At 30.7% G+C, this 20,923-nt stretch overlaps 2 protein-coding genes across 3 annotated transcripts in view; one reads left to right on the forward strand and one right to left on the reverse strand.

Annotated features, from left to right (window-relative positions):
- The window catches only part of LOC117172062 (farnesyl pyrophosphate synthase), a 77,103-nt gene that overhangs the window by 18,856 nt on the left and 37,324 nt on the right, over positions 1-20,923 (reverse strand). The window contains exon 1 of one of the 2 annotated variants that reach the window (XM_033359804.1): positions 3,644-4,041. The exons of the other annotated variant lie outside the window; for it this stretch is intronic. Within the exon in view, the coding sequence (XP_033215695.1) occupies positions 3,644-3,789 (146 nt within the window). The 5' untranslated portion in view covers positions 3,790-4,041. Of the gene's footprint in view, positions 1-3,643; positions 4,042-20,923 lie in introns of those variants that run through there. 2 annotated transcript variants of the gene reach the window in all.
- Positions 9,826-20,923, forward strand: part of LOC117172060 (glutamate dehydrogenase, mitochondrial) — a 40,617-nt gene continuing 29,519 nt past the window's right edge. The window contains exon 1 of the mRNA XM_033359800.1: positions 9,826-10,537. Coding sequence (XP_033215691.1) covers positions 10,102-10,537 — 436 coding nt within the window. The 5' untranslated portion in view covers positions 9,826-10,101. The remainder of the gene's footprint in view (positions 10,538-20,923) is intronic.

A 20,923-nucleotide genomic window follows, 5' to 3' on the forward strand; every position in this document is an offset into this window, starting at 1 on the left:
CATCTATTGGATGCCTGCCCGCGGTTGGTCTTAGTGTCGCCTCTCTTTCTTTGTTGCCGGCTTGTTCTAGCTGTGGTAGAGTAGGCGTTCCGCTTACATAGTAATTGTCCGCGACTGCCTATTTATTTTTGTAACCATATTCAGCAGAAACCCTTGGTACAGGGACCCTCTATCCGCAACCCCCTCTATCCGCGACGCCTTGATAAGGGTGCTGTATGAGTGTCGAAACGTTGATGATTATTTTTGACAAATGTTTTATAATTGTGATTTGATAATTATAAGAAAAAAAGAAGACAAAACAAATAAAAAAAGAGAAGGAAGGGGATTTCGTTGGTTGCCTTCTCATTATTCTTTCCTCTTTTTTATTTCTGGCCAGAAGGAGGGAAAATTTTTTCTTTTCCTTTTTAGCAGGAAGAAGTTTTTTTCTTTTTCAGGTTGCAATAGGAATATTTTATGGTTTTTGTCCAAATTTGGTCGTTAGATTCTTGATTTTATTTTCAGGAATTCTTCACATTAACTTGATTATTACACGTTAAATAGGATTTTAAATTTGATTTTAGTCTCATTTAAATACCTTAAATGTTAATTATGTAATCTTCAGGAGAAATCAACTGCAAAAAAAGCTATGGTGCTCATTTGATAAGCACTTTTTCCTCATTATGATTAATTAGCAAATATATTTGCTTCCTCATAGAGGAAGTCAAAATAAGAAAATACAAATAGGTCAATAAAAACGTCGCGAATAAATGAGTTCTTTCCATTCTTGCGTGATTTTTGAATTATGTCAATAAAAGAATTTTTTCTTTATAAAAATGATTTTTCAAATTATATAAGTTAAATGTGCCAATCTTCGTCAATGCATGGGTTTTCGGCAGATGGGCAGTATTTTACATATAGCAAGCTGTCGTGTTCTTCGTTCTAAGCAAAAATGTTTTTTTCGTCAACGCTATTTCCGATCACTCACACATCGAAGTGCCGATAACTGAAGCAGCTAGATTTCTGACTTTCCGATTACCCATGCATTCTCGTATTTATATCTTCGAACTTCTTATAATATTCATTCTAATAGGATATGTTACAAGTAATAAGTAATTTACCCTTCTAAAGGTACGCTTTATTCGATAAAACCAATTTCTTAAGCTTTAAATATGTTTAATATAGTTTTTTAAGCATTTGAAATCTGAAATTCGCCTTAAGCTTCTGATAGCTGGCAAACTATAACTTCCGTACTCTTTGAGATAATGTTTTAACCTTATAGGTCAATCGATTCGCCTCGAAACAAGGAAAACAGTTCAACTATAAAAAACCGATTTTTCAAATACTATAAATGAACATAACTTCCTTATTTTTCAATAATATCGAATAATATTACATGTAAATCAATTCTTCTCGAGTACATGAAGATTTTTTTACTATAAGGTTTTTTTAAAACATTCATAATAATTACGTAAATCCGCTCGATAAACAGTATTTGCTTTAGACTGAAGGCAGCCACGAAATTTAATCTGACATCTTTATAGGTTAAACTTAGTAAATTACAAATTCGTTTCAATTTAGAGTTTGACGTAATGCCAGAGGATACAAATTTCAAAAAGAATAAAAATGACATTCTTCTTAAGAGTTATGCTCATTCTATCAAGTTAAACTATATCACTTCAGAAGAATTAAGCATATGATACTTAATGATCCTCGCATGTAAATTCGAAAAAATGTCCTAATTTCTTTGTTTACAAAATTCATCGTCATTCTGATCATTATTCATAACAGAATCTATTTTAATTTTTCAGGATTTGACTAATACAGAACTAAAGATCAGTGACTCTGAAATAGTAGTATTAAATGCGATAACTCATAGAGGAACTCAAACAGAAATACATTGTGATCCTGACCTAACCAAGGAAGAATTTATTGATATGATTGTTAATTCAACATTTTGAAAAATAAAATGAAAAAATATACTCATGAAGAATTAAACTTCCTTTATAATTTATTTGAAGAGCCAAGTGATATTTTTAGATACAAGACGATGAGAAATAAAATAAGATATTTAAAAAAATTATTCAAGTATTGACTAATCGTATTTTGAAGACTGGAAGTTCATAAAAAAAATCATTAATTAACTTCAATTCCTTCAGTGCTGAGGCGAAAACAATAGACCAAGTGCACAGGACAAATTTTTATTTTTGATATATCTTCGTACTGAATAATAATTATTACAATTTTATTATTTCATTTAATAGTTCTTAAAAAATAAAAACTATTCTTTCACATACACTTATATAGAAAAATTAGTTTCTACGAAAATATTAGCAAAATAGGGCAAAAATGGACCTAATTTCATCCATTTTGTGCATTGTTTTTTTCTCAGTACTCAACGAAGTGAAGTTAAAGTGAAAATGCCTAATATATTTCATCAGTACAAGTTCAAATGCCGATAGCCTACTTAGGTATATATAGTGGAAACTTGTTTCGAATCTTCAAAACCTGTTTTCATTCCTCGAATATGTGAGTGTGAGTCAAATTTTTTTATGCAAGCAGTTACATTTATATAGATTTTGCATGCAAAAAATATTAAATACATTATAAAATATATTACATATACGTTATATGGGGAAATGCAGTTCCAAATTATTTTATAATTGATAAATAATTATTAAGTGAGATTTACTCAAACTATAATTAAAATATATAACGAAGGGATCCACACAAAATGGATGGAAAAAGCTATCACATGAAGCATCTACGTGGGCAAAAAAAATAGGCGTCTTGTGAAACATACGAAAAAAAAACGAGAGATTTAAAGAAGATATCAAACGTTTTAGAAAGTATAAGAGCTATCCAAAATCATAATACGATTCAATTTTTATTTTCAAAATAATTTATTACTGGATTCATTTCATTGTAGCAATAATCTTCATCATTTATGTTATAATTTTACGTAAATCTTTTGACCTGCTGCATATCTTTCGCGTGATTTTAGTCTATATGCTTATCTCCATTTTAAAATAAAATTTCTTCACGTTTTTAATTCAAAATTATGCAAAATGCTTCCAATTTTAGGTAAAAAATAGCGGAATCTTAAATGAGTAAATTAAAAATAGTTCGCATGTATGAAATTAAATAATTGTACACGTAAGCGAAATATTTTGCGACATTAAGAAGTCAGGATTTAATAAATGTAAATTACTTAATGAGAAGTGCAAACTTATAATAGAACAAAAGAAAGTTAGGAATTAAGAATAATTAAAAGATAATGTGCTCCGATGCACAACAAAAATCGGAATGAATCTAATATTTATAATTCTTCTCACGTTCTCGAATAACAAATAGAAGAATGTAACTGAAGTTCTGAACGTTCAAACGAACGAAATATTTGTTCTCAATTCTGTTTTATCTACCAAACTTGTTCTAACTACAATTTAAAATAATGCAGTATCGTTTTTTTTTTAAATCCATTTTTTGTTTCTAGTTTAAAAATCCACCAGTAAAAAATTTCGTTTCATTTTAAGGTTCTTAACTTCAAGCACATAATATAAGGCACTTCATGATCGTATAAATAATTTAATAGAGCAACTTCTTTTTTTTAAATAATTGTTTGCCACTAAAAATTATTATATACGAAAAATAAAAATTATATACTTACACAACAAAAGGCGATAGAAGTGTTTTTTTATCCACAACTCGACCCAGGACAAAATTTGAGGTTATCTTGGAATTTCTAGTTTCCATAAATTTTCGAGAAAAACCAGTTCGCAAAAAATACGTACACTTTTTCACGCAGGAAGACATATTATTCTTCACCTTTTTTCTTTGGTGATAAATTAACCTCACTAACTCACTTCCTAATTAGAACTATGGATCGGTAAACAGCGTACATTGATATTTCACGTTGTAAAAATTACACATTCATTAACGAAAATTGTATTCTGTTAAGAGCATCACGAAATAATATACGCATAAACAATGATTTAATAAAAATTCACTGTTACAGCTCGAAGAGTGCCCTGCATTAACGCACATCAGTGCACATCAGCGGTAATTTGTCGTCAGAATTGGCATTTTATTCAAACCCACGTGACCACACTGCTGATAACATGAAAAATTCCCTAGAAGGGTGTGTTACCTGGTTTTTACTTTTGTATTGATTCCAAATAATAATTATGAATGCAAATGAAAAGCGATTTTAGCTTAGAATTAATAGAATAAAGAGAGTAAAATTAACTGCTCAATAAAGGATTGTTTAAAAAATGTTTTTCATTTATTATAAAATTGTGTATCCGCAAAGGTATTCTTTGGTATCCGACGTATCCGAGAAGTTTTCCCACCTGCGTTTGTTTCCATTAGCAGATATCGTTAGGTTTCTCGATAAAAGACAATTCGGTTTGTTTTCCCCTCATTTTTGGATTTTGGTCGCATTTGCATCATTTGCATGAGTCGTTGAAGAAGAAATTTTGAGGTTATCGTATCACATTTTGTAGCCTTTTTTTATTCTGCAAAATGGAGCTGTTAATTTGCCGCAAATTTAAAGTTTTTATAAAAAAGATAGCAAAATAAATCTGTCTTTTCGGCGATTACATGCAGTGATTATGGTACAAGTACATCATATGCCACGCAGGTAACCTACGTGACATTTCGCAGGTAGCCGCAGATAAACATGAATTATTTGATGTTCTAAATAAGTAATAACTGGACTAAACCAGTTCGATAGAAGGTTGTTCTACCAGAAGAAACCCATGGAAATCGGACAGATGATACATCCCTGACGTTGCTTTCCCACATAACCCTTTTTCATAGCTTTCATAACCTAGTTCACTTTAATCCTTTTGTAAGGAAGATTACCTTCTTACCAGCAAATATACATAATTTTGTCCTCATGCAGCTAAAGCCTACTTAGTAAATGCATACGCCATCTAGCGGCTTTAAGCATACATGCTCAAGTCAAATAGGGACTTACGTTACCGGTAATATTTAAAAATTCTAAAAGCGCTAAATGGAAATTAAAACTTGAGGATCAGAACTGATAAGAAAATAAAAAACCGAATATTCAAATCAAGCCGATCCCGTAAGACTGGAAATGAAACCCGAAACCCCAAAAATACAAAATAACGGTACGAAAACAGTAAAATGAAAACACAATGAATAAATTAAATAAATAAAACGTAAATTGGAAAAGAAAGCAAAAGAGGACCCCATAATCATAAATACTAATGTTCGCATGGATACTTTATGCCTAAATAAAAGAAAAACCTTTTACCAAAAATAGAAAATGCATTAAAATCAAATTCCCATGAAATAAACTTCCAGATGTGTGAAAACTATGAAGCCAAATTCCCAAAGTGGTAAATTGCCTCTTTCCTTCCTTTTTTTTATCTCTTTAAGTAAACACTTAAAGAAATCTAAATCACAGGACTTCTGGAGATATTAAGATATAAGCACGTAAAGTTGAAAAGACCATTTTCCCAAGACCCTAAGCTATAAAACGTAACTTGAACCCCTTTTTATGGCACTTTTTATGAAGGCCCCAGGCCCTTTCTCATAAACCGAAGGAACAAAAAAAAGGGTCCTATTGTCTACAAAACACATGTAGTCAACAGCAGAAAATCGAGTCACCAGATAAGTGACCCCAGTGTTCATATTCCAATATTTATGACTTAGGGAACGTCTCCACTTACGCCCCAACAAATCGACATCTGAAAGCCAAATGTCAAACCAAAATTGACATGCCCAATTGCCCTTTTAAAATCACTTAACAAAGGGTGGTCCAAATAAGATTTTTATCGTTTTTCCTGGAAACTCTTCTTTTCTACAATATTATCCCCTCCCATACATAACCATTTTAAACCGGTTTTCTTGCGTAATAAGGGCGCGGGCAAACTCTCCTTCCTAAATTGCGATTGGCTTAGTTCTTTACTAAATTCAATTTTATGACCCATGATAGGCTAACCAAATTTTTCCTAGGCGTGGCCTAGCCATATAAAACCGGCTCCGCGCCGTTTTTTAGACAGATCTAGATTTTTCTCTCGAACAAAAAATCAATTTCGAACCTCCGCAAAAACCATCTTGCGAGTTTAAACTCGCATTTCCATATTTTTTCCATTATTATTGTGATCTTTAAACCTAGATATCGAGAATATAAAAAGAGACAAATAATAAAATAATAAAACTAATTTCGGTTCGTCGTTTAAACATTGTGAGTGTGTGACTCAAAATATGGATAACATGTGAAATTGTGATTCGTCGAAATTTATTTCATTACAACCTAAGTTGTGCAAGCGAAATACAACCAGTGTTCCCAAAAGTGAAATTAACAAGTGTTTTATTCGTGTGAACCCTTTGTTTTTCCTTTGTATTTATTTCCAGGGGAACAACTTATGTTCTAAGACAGCAACGAACTCGAATAGTGAACAATATAGAAAAGGAATTAACAACATTTTAAATTTACCGCGACATAGATAACGATAAATTCTTCCTTATCGACTATCAAAACTAAATTATAAAATGTCGACATCAGAGTTGGACGTCACAATACCAAAGATATTAGGATCTTTGACGATACCGACGGAACGTTTATGAACTGTTACTAAAAGAAAATGCACTTGCAGGCACCTTCAGCCCATGTAAATGACAGGTATTTTATTTTTTAAAGTTTTTAACGCTGCAAGAAAAAATATTTCGATTATTACTCCGTGAGTTTCTAATGCAAATTTTAACGTAGAATCCGAAATTCAACAATTTAAAAGTTGATCTTGCTGTTTTTTTTCTAGTTTTTCAAGAAGGAACCGAAGGTGGTCTCAGTGGGATCTTTAATGTTCAAATAAAATGACGACTCCAAACAATTATTTTGTTTGCCTCTATAGAGGCTCCTTTCGGTTCCTTCGGACAAGGGATAGTTGGTTAAAGGTTTATCATTTCAGTTTAACATTCATATTTGAAGTGGAAAATTGAACCATTTTGTAAAAAATTAAATGTTTATTATTATTATAAATTATTTGGTTGAAAATTAACCTTTTTGTAGAAATATCATATTTTCAGGTTAAAAATTCAACTACTAAAAATTAAACAGTTTTATGAAAATGAAACTGATTGGTTGAATATAAATTTGTTTGAAAAAAAATCATTCTTTTTAATCTTAAGGGCATGTGACACAACTAAATTCCTATATTACCGACCTCACTTTTTCAGTTCACTGAATGTTTTTTTGAACCTTAGAACTTTTTTGTAAATAAAATATCGAGCTGAAACTTTGGAAAATGTATAAGTGTACAATAAAGTACGTTTAGGTACTGCATTTTGGTAGGAACTTCACTGAAAATTATTTTATCTTTTTTCTGAACCTTAACATTTTTTGAACGTTCCAACTTTTTTTCTACATAAAATATCGGTCTCAACCTTTGAGACATGCAAGAGCCGAAAGAAAACTACATTTAAGTACAAAGCTTAATAATAAAAGATGTAAAAAAATATATTTTAACAATCAATTCCAACGGCATCAGCCGGTAACGTTGTACACGAAAATACGAACCCTCTAGAGCCTCGCCTAGTGGCCGCCAGGTTTCGAATTTTCGTATACAACGTTACCGGCTGATGCCGTTGGAATTGATTGTTAAAATATATTTTTTTACATCTTTTATTATTAAGCTGTGTACTTAAACGTAGTTTTCTTTCGGCCCTTGCATTTCTTAAAGTTGGAGACCGATATTTTATGTATAAAAAAAGTTGGAACGTTCAAAAAATGTCGAGTTTCAGAAAAAAGATCAAATAATTTTCAGTGAAGTTCCTGCCAAAATGCAGTACCTAAACGTACTTTATTGTACTCTAATACATTTTCCAAAGTTTCAGCTCGATATTTTATTTATAAAAAAAGTTTTTAGGTTTAAAAAAACCTTCAGTGAACTGAAAAAGTGAGGTCGGTAATATAGGTATTTAGCTGTGTCACATGCCCTTAAAGTTAAATTACTCCATTTTGGTTTGAAATTTATTCTTTCCAAGTTTAAAATTTAACTATATACTAGAATTTTTTATTGAAAATTCGTATTTTTAGTTCCAAATTTTATCTTGTTCGTTGAAATTCCATTAATTTGGTTAAGGATTCAACTATTTCGTTCAAATTTTTTTTTTTTAATTGAAAATGCATGTACTTGGTTTAGGATTCAACTATTTTGTTTAAATTCTTTTTTTTTTTTAATTTAATTAAACTAGTTGAATTCGTCTTTATGTACAAATCATCTTCATTGGCTAAAAATATAATTTTTTGTTGAAAATTCAACTGTTTGATTAAAAATCTTTTTTCCTTCATTTTTGTTGGTGAAAAGTCTTTTCAGGTTAAAATTTCATCCCTCTTTGGGAATAAAATCTTTTTTGAGTTAAAAATTTTACTATTTTGTTAAAAGTGAAACATATTTTGACTTGAAATATTAGGAATTTAAAGTGTTTCATTATTATTAAATTCAATATTGTATATATACAATAACTTTTTAAATAGACCTTTATTCCCCTATTATTTCTATATTTTAGTAATAAAACTCCGTGACGATTCCCCTGCTTTGAGAGAAATTTAGACTACGTTACTTTTTTTAGTAGACCTAGGTGGGGTGGTTAAGAATAGCCCGAAATTTGTAAAGTAGTTTATGAGTGGATCCTTACATGCAAAGACTTCAAACATTGTGAAGGGACCCCACACTAGACATTAATTTTAATCGGTACAAATCTTTTCCGAAAATTGATATTATTCTGTCAAGAATAAAATGCTGTGGTAATAAATTAATTTAAATTTATAATGTGAATAATCGAAAATATATATTTTAAAGAAATTTTGTTTTGTAATTGTTAAATACAAGAAAATAAAACAGAAACTTAATTTGACGAGTTAAGTGCAAATAAAAAAATTGAAAGTATAACAATTAAAAAAGTATGCAGCTGATTGTAAAAACTTGCGTTAAATCGTTTTTTGTTTGATGAATTATTTGGAAACAGCAACCAATATATTTAGACCGAGATTTTACCAGAATAACTTTTTTTTGTGTAACAGAAATAAATTATTGACTGACGGGATACAAGAACCGGGCGAATGCTCGAAACGGGTACAACTAATATCCAAGGAAAGAAAATGGGGATGGGAATTTTTTTCGAATATCGGTGTTCAAAAAATTTGACAATATAGAGAATTGAAAACTGCATCTTTTCTTCAGAAGAGGTTTTTTGATTGCATCGTTTGTTTGGTTTAAAAAAAGAATGTTACTTTTTTTCGCAGTATTTTTTCATTTAAAACCCGTGTTTTGTTTAAAATCAACTCATAATAATGTGGCCAATTCTTAATAATTTCATAAACATTGTAATTGTTTATAATAAATTAATCTGAAAAATACAGTGTTTTCCGAGCTTCTCCTATTACAATTTTTCGTAGGAATGGGTGTACGAAAAAATCGTAAAGACAGATACATGAAGCAGTGTTGGAAGAAGTTTTTCGTCAAGTAATATTTTGTTTGGTCAAAAATTAAAAAACAATACGACGAATTGAAGTCAAAAGCGTTCGCCGCTCAAAGCGATTTCCGCGCAACTTTTAACTAATAACTTGAGGCGAGAATTCTTACGAATCAAGAAAAGAACACAAGTGATTGCAAATATGTTTAAATGATCTTTTACTCATTTATAATCGACGAAATAAAAAGAAATTGTAAAATCATGATGAAACAGGTTGAAATTATCGACTCATTTCCGCAAAATTCCTATGTCAGTCAGTATCGCCTCCTGACGATCGCTTCTTGAACTTAAGAAAGAGGTTATGTTTACCGACCGGTTTCCCGGGTCCCGGTCCACAACCCCCCGACTCCACGAGTAGCCACTTTGCAAGCAAGTCAGTTTAGCGTTTTGCTCGCAGTTTTGCTTTCCGCAGCCTTCCGGGCTTACTTTGTCGAGACTCGAGGCGAGGCATTCGTGTGATTAAGCGGTTAAAACTGACCTGCCTGGAACGAGTGCAGGAAGTGAAAGAAAAGAGTACGGTGTAAAAGAGTAAAAGAGGATAAAATCTGTCATAGGGTATTTTTTTTAAGGTCCCGGACCGAATTTAGGGAATAGATTCAAGTTTCTGCTGCAAATTGAACAATGTTTCATCTCACTAGAATAACGAGGTCGGTTGCCCTGAAGCAGATACAGGGCGCCGATGTTGTCCAGGGTGCAATTGCACGCGCAATACCGGCCGCTGCGAGTATTCAGTGCCGAGATTATGCGGACCACAAGATCCCGGAACGTCTCCAGGATGTCCCCACGGCACCGAACCCAAAATTCTTCGACATGGTCGAGTATTTCTTTCATCGAGCTTGTATGATTGTTGAGGAGAAACTCGTCGAGGATGTAGGAAAACGATCGAGGATGACGATCGAGGAGCGGAAAAAGAAGGTTAAGGGAATCCTGATGATGATGGAACCCTGTGATCATATCCTGGAGACTACTTTCCCTCTGAGACGCGACTCTGGAGATTATGAGATGATCACCGGGTACAGGGCTCAGCATTCGACTCACCGAACACCTTGCAAAGGAGGTCAGTAGTTTTTGTGTACTTTTTGGCAACTGTTTTTTAGATGCCATTATTCAGATTCACATAAGATTTGCGCAGAAGAAAAAAGTCGCAGGCCGCATTCTTTAGGTCTTGGGAGATAAATGGTTACAAAAACCGAATGTTTTGTTGTCATGGACACATGTAGATGCTAGGGATCAGTAGCTCCAGCGCCTATCGCCTTATTTTTAAGCAGTTTTACACGGTTTTTTAATTTTAGGGATCTTCAAATTTAGATATTCTGAGTTTACGTTTTTTTTTTATTCTTAATTTCACCTGAGAAATTTTTAGTCATTTCAGAGTAATTTGCAAAAATCAAAAATAATTTCCAAACGCAAAACTTGAATTTTTGAATTTAAACGACTCTCAAAATTAAGGCTTCGCAATTATGATCAATTGCACATTTGAAGTTTTAATATATGATCGCTCTTTAATTTAATGGATTTTTAATTTGGACGACTTAAAATTGAATTTTCAACAAAAAGATAATTTTTCAACAAAAAAAATATGATTTTCTGTCAAAAAAGACAAATTTTAAACCAAAGAAATGAGCATTTAAAAAAAATTATGAATCTTATACTAAACAAAATGAATTTTTAATAAATTACATAGTTTCATTTTTCATGAAGATTATTTTTCTACTGAAAAAAAACGATTTTACATCATAATACGTAAATTATTTTCAACCACATTGTTGAATTTTCAAGCCAGAAATTCGGATTTTAAATAAAAGTCTAATTTTCAACTAAAAACTTAGATTTCAACCAAAAAGGACAACATTTTAACAAGATAGGTACATCTTATACCAAACAGTTGACTTTTCAACTAAAATTATTAATATTTAACCAAAAAATTTTTTTACATTAGTTCAATTTTTAACCAAACAGTGGAATTTTTAAACAAAGATTTAACTTCAGCCAGAAACCGTAGCATTTTAAACCAAATAGTTAAAGCTTCAAGACAAATTTTGTATCCAAAAAGACGATTATTTAACAAAACAGTTAAACTTTCAACAAAATAATTAAATTAAAAAAAAACGCTTGAATTTTTATTAACAAAATAATTCATTTTTGATCAATTTCGTTGAATTTTCAATGTATTAAAAGGACCAATTTTCTATCAAAAATACAAATGTTCAACAAACCAGTTAAATTTTCAACAAAATAATTCATATTTTAACAGAATACTTGAATACTGAACAAAATAATTATATTTTGACCAAAATAGTTGATTTTTTAACTAAAACCATGAATCTTCACACAAAAAAATAGAATTTTCAACAAAAAGTTGAACTTTCGACCAACTAGTTGAATTTCCAAAGTCCTTAAGTTCAGAACGTTCAAATGAATGAAATTGTTAACTAATTACTTTTAAGGTGGAAACAGTGCTAGCATACTAAATTATGTATATTTAAAATAACAAATTGCAAAGAAAACGTATATTGTATTATTTTTAATTATAGCTGGAACAATATTGGTAGATAAAATAGAATAGGGAAAAAATATCTCGTTCATTTGAATGTTCAAGAAATTCAGGTACATGAATTTCCAATAAAAAAAGATTTTAATCTTAAATAAAAAACGTTTGAATTCAACCAAAAAGATGAATTCTCAGAGAAAACTGTAATAATTGATATATAGTTAAGAAATATTAGTTTTTTAACCATAGAGATGGGTCTTCAACTAATAAAATATATTTTAATACATTAGTTAAACTTTATCCAGTTAGTTGAATTTTCAATCAAGAAGATTATTTTTGAATCAAAAAGACGATTTTAGAACAAAATACATCAATTTTTAACCAAATTGTTGAATTGTCAACTAAAATCAGCCATTTTTCAACCAATAATGGAATGTTTAAATTTTCAGTAGAAAAAAAATTTTATTTTAATAAAAAAACGAATTTCCAACAAAATGGTTAAATCTCCAACCAATAAAATAAATTTTTAAGAAAGCTGTTCAATTTTTAAGCAAGTACTGGAATTATCAAACAAAAAATATGAATTCTTAATGAAAAACGTAATATTTGATATTTCAGCCAAAAAGTATTAATTTCTTTTATCAAAAACAGTTTAATTCGTCAAAAGATGCCTTTAGAAAAAAAAATATTTATCAACTGAATTTTTGAATTTTGAAGGCGAAAAGTCGAATGTTATACAGAACGGTTAAATTTTCAACGAAAAAGTTAATTTCGAGTACCTCTAACTCAATTTAGGGGGTACATTTTTCGATTTTGACTATTGTTTGAATGTTTATACAATGACTATTTAAATTGGTATGACTTTTAATGCTATTTAATTAAAAAAGGGCATTCAAATGTATATAGTTTCCAAAGCTTTCAGTTAATTACTTGGCCTAAGACATTTACAATTTCAAGGATTATCGAAATTATAACTTTCAAGCTTTTATCAATTCCAGATCGAAAAGGTTCTAAACTAAAATAAAAAATTCCTTGATTTTTTTAGTTTTAATAAACAAATTGAATTCCATCATTTAAACATATGTAAATCTCAAAATTCTCACTTTGAAAACATTGGTATCGTTATGAATTCAGAATGTGCATTTTGTTACTTTGAACTTTAAAAGATATTAAATGGAAAATTAATTATCTGAGTAAAAGAGAAACTGCTGGAACTCCGAATGATAAGAGCTCAAAACGCAAATTATACGTTTTGTCTTAATCATCTGCCTAAATTGTCCAACAATATATTATTGTATCTTCAATTAACAGAATGTAATCCGTAGGAGCATCAAAGGCTTCTTCTTTAATAACTGAATTTACGCTAGTTTATAACAAGGTTAACCCCATTTTCCAAGGAGAAATGATTTTTCTATTATTGATTCATTCGCATGAAAAAAAATAATAACAAAAAAGATGTTAAAAATGTAAACGAAAAAAAATTGCCAGGAAATTTTATAAATATTTTTTAAACTACCCAATTTCATAAATTATTTTCATATTAAAACTATTATTTTCAGTACCTTGTCGCGTATTGAAAAAGTGAAAGAATTGTGGTAAGAGACGAGCGAAGTTATTTTTATAAAAACTAAAAATAAAACCAACAAGGTTTTTACTTTTAAACATAAGAAAGAAGCCTTTTTCACCTATTCTTTTAAAAAGTTTTTGCATAACTTCAGTTAGCAAAGAAAATTAGTTTGATACGTTATCTACTATCGCTTATCGAAATGCAGTTGTGTAAAAAATTTGTTCAGAAATAAGTAGTAGTTTTTGTTCAGAAATTAAATGATATTAAAAAAATAAATAAAATAGGTAAGTTTTTTCGAAGAAAAGTGACACTATGTAATAAATATAATAAATTTGGTTCATTATAATAAATATGAAAGGTAATTTCAATTCACAAAATTTAAATTAATTATTTTAACGAAAATTCAGAATGCGCCTCTGTATAGTCTCCTTTTTAATAATGATCTCACGGGACTCGAGTTTCCTTGAATAAACGATTAAACAGAGCTCGCTTGCTATGTTATTAACGTTTTAAAAACAACTTACAATCAGCAATATTTTTCCAGTAAAAAAAATGCATACAGGAATTTTTTATACTGGCAACAATTTCTTTTTGACAATTGTGAAAACAATTACCGATATGACAAATGATTAAAAACCTTTAAATTAATAATTTATCTAAAACTTGGCAGAAGTCGGATAAGGTATTAGATTTGTGTAAAATTTGACCCCCCCCCTCCCCCCATTTTTTGGGTCAAATTTCCACACTTTGAGACCCTCTAAACTCGAAAAACAGGTTTTCGCGAATGTTCGATAAAAAACAAATTACCTGAGTTACAGCATTTACAAAAATAAAAAAAAAATAAAAAAAATGAAAATTTTAAGTGAAACAACGCATATTATGAAAAAAGTCAAGATCCGGAAAACGTTGCTTCTTGAACACCGTATGAAATTGTCATAATAACTTTTGGAATTTTCTTGAAAAATCGAAAATTCAAATTTTGGCCACACAAAAAAGAATAATTAAAAAATTCTATTTTACGGTGAAACTATACAAGATACGAAAAAATATAAATAGACTAAAATTGTACCTTAAAAAAAGATCTACAAATTTTGAATTAATCACTTTTTGATAGAATGGGTAGTTTTTGTTTTATTCGTAAAAAACAGAATCTTTTTTTCAAGAAATAATTTTAATTTTAATTTAAAAATATTATTTTTCATCTAGTCTTATTAAGACGTTAAGCATTTTCTGTTATTGAAAATTCTTAATTTGATCGATATTGTGTAGATTCTTCTGCCTTCATGGTTTGGAGGGTTGATCTACTGTCGGTAAGGTACAATCTCTGATGGTATAGCAGATAAATTTAAAAATGTGAAAAAATTAAATTTGTCACAAACGACGTTATTTAAAAAAGAGCTACTTTATTATTATACATTTTTTGTATGGGATGCGTAGTTTTCGCTTCAACCGTGAAAGATAACATTAGCAATACAAAAAAATTAAATTTTTGGAAAAATGATGCAAGGTACGACAAAATATGAATAGACCAAAATTGTGCATTCAAAAAAGTCTACAAATTTCTTAACAATTACTTTTTGATAGGACGCGTAGTTTTTGGTTTAATCGTAAAAAAATGTTATAAAATAAACTAATCAAATTTGTGAAAAAACGAAAAAAGCTATGAAAAAAAAGAATGGAAAAAAGTTGCTCACCCAAAAAAGAGCTACTAATTTGTCAAAAATAATTTTTTGATGGGGCGCGTAATTTTTGGTTTATTCGGAAAAATATCACTTAAAATAAAACAATTAACTTTTTGAAAAAACGACACAAGCTAAAATAACATTTTCTTCTACAAAATCTTTCGCTAAATTCTATCTAAAATTTTTCTTAGAACCACTTCACGCTGGGATGCTTATTTTTGTTTCAAATCGTAAAAAAGAACATTGAAAATGAACAAATAAAATTTATGGAAAAAGGACACAAATTGCAATAAAATTTATAATAAGAAAATGTTTCAATACTAATGCATATTATGAATTTTAGTAATATAAATGTATTGAAAATGTACATTTTCAGGTTAGCTGGGAGTAAAATTTAATGCTAAATAAGGAACAAATATTAAAGTAATCATGATGAAAAAAATTTTACTTTATTTTTCAATATCTAAATAAGCAATCCTAGCCAAAAGTACATAAATAAATGTGATAATACATTTGCTACAATAGTGTTGCATAATGTAGACAAATTCGCAGCACGTAGCGCGAGACATTATTATCGAGCGCGAAGCACGAGAACCAAAAGTTGCACGCCTTGAGCGCGCTCAAACATTTGAACCGTGTGCTTAGTGTGCGACGACAATGTTCCCGCGCAGCGGGCAGATTTTTTTGATTATAAACATTCCAGAATATTATAACAGAAGATTCTTCGAATTTAAGTTCTAAAAATCTCAAGGCTAATTGATTAGCTGAAAGAAGAAAATCACTCCTAAATTGAAAAAAAAACAGTTTAGCTTTTTTAATTTGTTTACACAGCCAGTGCACATTACAACGTACGCCTATCGTAAAAAACTCGTTGGCGTAACTCTTGTTATGAATCATAATAAGCGAAGAGTGAGCGAACAAAACGTGATAAATCCACACGAGTTAATTCCTCAATATTTCAGAATATATTGTACCTTGAAATCTAGTTACAAAAATGTAATTTTAAACATAAAAATGAAAGTTTTGTAAAATTATATATTATAAGAGAAATATTGACAAGTACTTATGAATTTTGAAGTCTTTATAATTTTAGCAAGTTTTACATATTTACGCAATGAATCTGTAATCGGCAATATACATTTTTCTAAAAATTAATTTTCTTTTATTGATCAAAGTTAAGATTGAGAACAAATATGTTTTCACCGAACTTAGTTTGATAATCGAAATGAAGATATTCCAAACATACATAAACAATCACTATCTATATTTTTTTCTTAAAAAATGGATTTATCACGTTTTCTGGCTTACTCCTCAAGGCGTCTTTAAGAATATTTGAGGAGAAATCAAACAAAACGAGATAAATACATTTTTTGAAAAGTTGAGATAATGATTGTTTTTGTATGTTTGGAATATCTTCAATTCGATGATCAAATCAAAGTTGGCGAAAACAATTTTCTTCTCCTCTGTTTTAACGCTTACCCATAAACTTTTTAAAATTCATAAACACTTAAATGGATTTTTCACCTTTTGTTCGCTTAATCCAAAATTGTCTATTCATTCCATAACAAATTTGTGAGGGGTCGACCACTATTGATTTTTCGTGTAACAGGAATATATTCCCTAAAAAATATTTGGGAATATAGATAATATATAGGAATAGTGGGGAATACAAAGGATACGGCAATATGTAGGAATATGACACAATATTTCAGAACATATTTAAATTATGTATATTTTTGTGTACCATTATGTCATTGTCATCTCACAAAATCATGTAAGGCTCCTCACTCGGGCCCGTTAGTGTACAAGGTCTTTTGTCGCCACAATTTTCTGTCCTGACATACCTTCTAACTTCCGTCACGTCCATGCATTTTTTTATGCAAGCTCTCGTGTTTCTATGGCTTCTTATGTCTCTTCAAATCAGGGTCTCATTTACACGTTCCAACCATTTTTCCGCAGTCTGCCTCTGGGCAAGCTGCCATTTACTTTACCTTGATACGCTTGTCTCGTAAGTCATTCATCTTTCATTCGCTCAACGTGTCCAAATCATCTGAACGAATTTCTTTCACATATGTCAACTAGTGTCTCCTCTACACCACATTCTTTGAGAATTATCTCTTTACTCACTTTGTCCATCAGTGTTTTTGCTGCATATCACGTGTAGGAATTTTATGTTAATCGCGTTAATTTGACTGTTATCATTTTCCTGACAGGTCTGCTTTACTGATGACCTTATTGTCTCCGTTTATGAGTCTATCTAACTCACTATCTATTTTTCCGTCACTTATGAATAGGCTACCAAGATATACCTTTGTATACTTGTCAACTTGTTCTATTCTCTCATCATTAATGACAATGTTGCATACTGTTTTCTCACCTTCTCCTTCAAATACCATAATTTCTGTTTTATTTACGTTAATTTTTAGGCCCATGTTCTTCATGCTTGTGTCCAGTTTGATCAAAATTCTTCGCAAGTCTTCGATTACCTCTGTCATAACAACATTATCATCTCTTGACCTTAGCAACCCTCACCTTCTCGAGAATCTCACCTTCTCGAGAATCGCACATTCTTCGTCAAAGAGTACTATTCTTAGACACTTGTCCATGAATACAATAAATACCCACGAGGACATGACGCATTCTTGCCTAAAACCTTGCATACTATCAAACCAGTCACTCAGTTTCCCATTTACTCTTATAATCGGTTTGCCTTAAGCTTAGATTGTTTTTATTGCTTCTAGGAGCCATCCATTGACCTTTGTATTCTTTTAGAACTTACCAAACTTTACATCTATCCACCTTGTCAAACGATTTTTCTAGGTAAAAAAATGCACAAAAAACTCTTCAACTTTTTTATGTGATCTGTCTTAATAATAATTGATCTGTACATGATCTTCCTGGTATAAATTCACTTTGAACTTCCCATATCTTTTCTTCTGTTATTTTCATTACCCTATGAATAAGTATTTTTAAATATATTTTTCTTATGGTACTTAATAAGCTGATTCCTCTGTAATTATTTAAATTGCTTTTATCTCCCTTTCTTTTGTATGTTCGTACGATAATCGCTTTTTTTAAGTTACCTCGGACTTCACCCATCTCAATGCATTTTATCAATTCGCAAAACCTGTAAGGTTATATTCATAAGGTTATTTACCATATTTAAGCATCTCAGTGTTAATACTGTGTACATCAGTAGCCTTACCTTTTTAAGTTCTTAATTATAACTCTAACCTCAGTGATAAAGTCTATCTCAATTGTGTTTTCTAACGCATAAGGTTCTATATCGCAGTTGTGGTGTCCTACAGCTTTATCTCCCAATAATTCCTGAAAACAGTTTCTTTAAAGCGTCTAGTAACCCATCTGTATTGTGTAATATTTTACCCTTGTTATTTCTCATACTATAAAACTCTGCATTCTCTTCTCTTTTAGTTTGATTTTATACGTATTTACTTTTCTTGACTAGTCGTTTAACTTTCCTCTTTTTGTGACTGTAATCATTTTCAAGTCTATTTCTCTCCTCATCGCTAAGACGTGATGTTCAACGTTCTGCTGTACGTTTCTTTCTTTTCTTTTTGAGCTGCCTGCATTTTATCATTACATCATACATCGCCAGACGTTCTTCCTACGCGTTTGTTTCGTTTTTTCTGTTCTCTTTCTTCTCCAACCCTGACCTAAGTTTATTTTGAAGACTAAAAGGTAATGATCAGTATTTTATTCAGAACCCCTCATAGCCCTTGTATCTTTGACTAACTCTTAGTTTTCCACCCGACACAGCAAAGTCAATTATACTCTGGATATTTCCTCTACATCAGGTGTACATGTGGATTATTTTATGCATAAGCCAAGTATGTATTTGTAATAAATAGACCCTCTTCTAAGTATAAGCTAACTTATCTGTTTTTATTATCATCTGTTCTTGAATCCCCAAAATTACCTATAGTACCCTTTATGTATTCTGATCTTGGTTGCCCACCCACCCATCCATTCATATCTCGTAGTAGATTGATTCTTTCAGCACGATCGCAAGTACTTATTGTATCATTTAGTGTCCAAGAAGGCGCTTTTAACTTATCTCGGATCTATAGCAAGTGGGGCATAGCACGCTAAGACAAAGAATCTCCCGATTCATACTTTCATTCTAACCCACAGTAATCTGGGAAATAAATATCTTTGATCTCTGAGATGCTACTTTGCTTTTTCATTAATAATCAAACTGACTCCTTGACTACCATGTGATTTTCTTTTATTTTTGCATCCCTTTTTCTTTGTTTCAGGTACACATAAAATATCTAGTTTCATTACGTGCATAGTTTCTCTTAATTCGCTTACCTTAAGATTACTCATCCCTCTAGCATTCCAAACACCCGGACTCCATTAATCGCCTGAAACTTGACCTTTATCTATATCGGGTGCATGCCTTTCGTCAATAAAAGTTTCAGTGCATTTCGAGGCTATTTTATTGTTTGTATTATTAATTGTTTAAAGTGTACGCCCAAGTGCCACCTTTATGCGAGGAATTTATTTTGCGAGTCGAAATCATGTCCAAAATCAAGTACTTAGTCAACCGAGGGTGGAGAGTGTAGTTATAATGTCAATCCTTCCAAAATTTAGTTAATGGGGGGAGAGGGTGTCGAGCTGGAACACAACGTAAATGGATTAAGTAACCAAGATTTTTATCGTAATTTAATTTATCATACAACCCCCTTCCCCCAGCGTCGGATAAGTAAAAATAGTTAAATTTTCAAATTGCAAAATCACAAATTTAATTACTTCACCGCAAAATTTAATGTTAATTTAATAATCTGTCCCTGTGCAAAATTAATTTTTTGTTAAAAATTTGTTTTGTAAAAAAAATTCATATTTTTTTATAGAAAATCGATTTTTTGTTAAATAGTTTTTTTCAATTGAAAATTCAACTGCTTTGTTTAAAACTCAACTTTTTGGTTGAAAATTAACTGTTTTTTTAGATTCAGCTACTAAGCTATTGAACTACTTGGTTGAAACTGTATGTAGTTTGTTAAAAATTAACCTTTCTTTTTGAAAATTCGTCTTTTTGGTAGTAAATTAATCTACTTGGATGAAAATGTAACAAGTCGGTTGAAAATTGAACTAACGAGGGGGGGGGGGTAGTAAAAAATTTCCACAACAAAAACTTACGTAATTTATTTACGGCCCCAAATCAGCCATTGAAATAATTTTCCGTTACATTGTGATTTGTTGCATTGACGCACATATTAATTTAGACAATTAGCGAAGAAGTTTGAACATATCTTTCAAGGTAAAGTAAAGAAATAGTGGTAATAGCAAACGTAAAAACATAGCATAGTTTTTTTTAATAGTCGCAAAATAGAGTCGTTGCTCAGAAAAAGTGTCAAATATAGTGTCAATAGTGTGGTGAGTCCGATGCCTATGCCAATGAGGGCCAACGCGCCACTGGGCAAATGCACCAGATAACAAGCTATTGGAATGCAATCGGTGAACGGAAGGGAACGACTCTTTCGGTTCCAGTTCTACTTCCCCCCTCTCCCAACCCTCCCTTATTAACTGAAGTTTTTAGTTGGACTGACGTTAGAACTACAATCTCCACCATATGAAGATTTGATACTTAATTTTGACATGATTTCGACTCAGAAAATAAACTTATTGCATAAAGGTGTTAGTTGGGCGTATAATCTAAACAATGAATAATACAAACTACAA

This window comes from Belonocnema kinseyi, chromosome 4, assembly GCF_010883055.1.
Source record: "Belonocnema kinseyi isolate 2016_QV_RU_SX_M_011 chromosome 4, B_treatae_v1, whole genome shotgun sequence".
Classification (NCBI taxonomy): Eukaryota; Metazoa; Arthropoda; class Insecta; order Hymenoptera; family Cynipidae; genus Belonocnema; species Belonocnema kinseyi.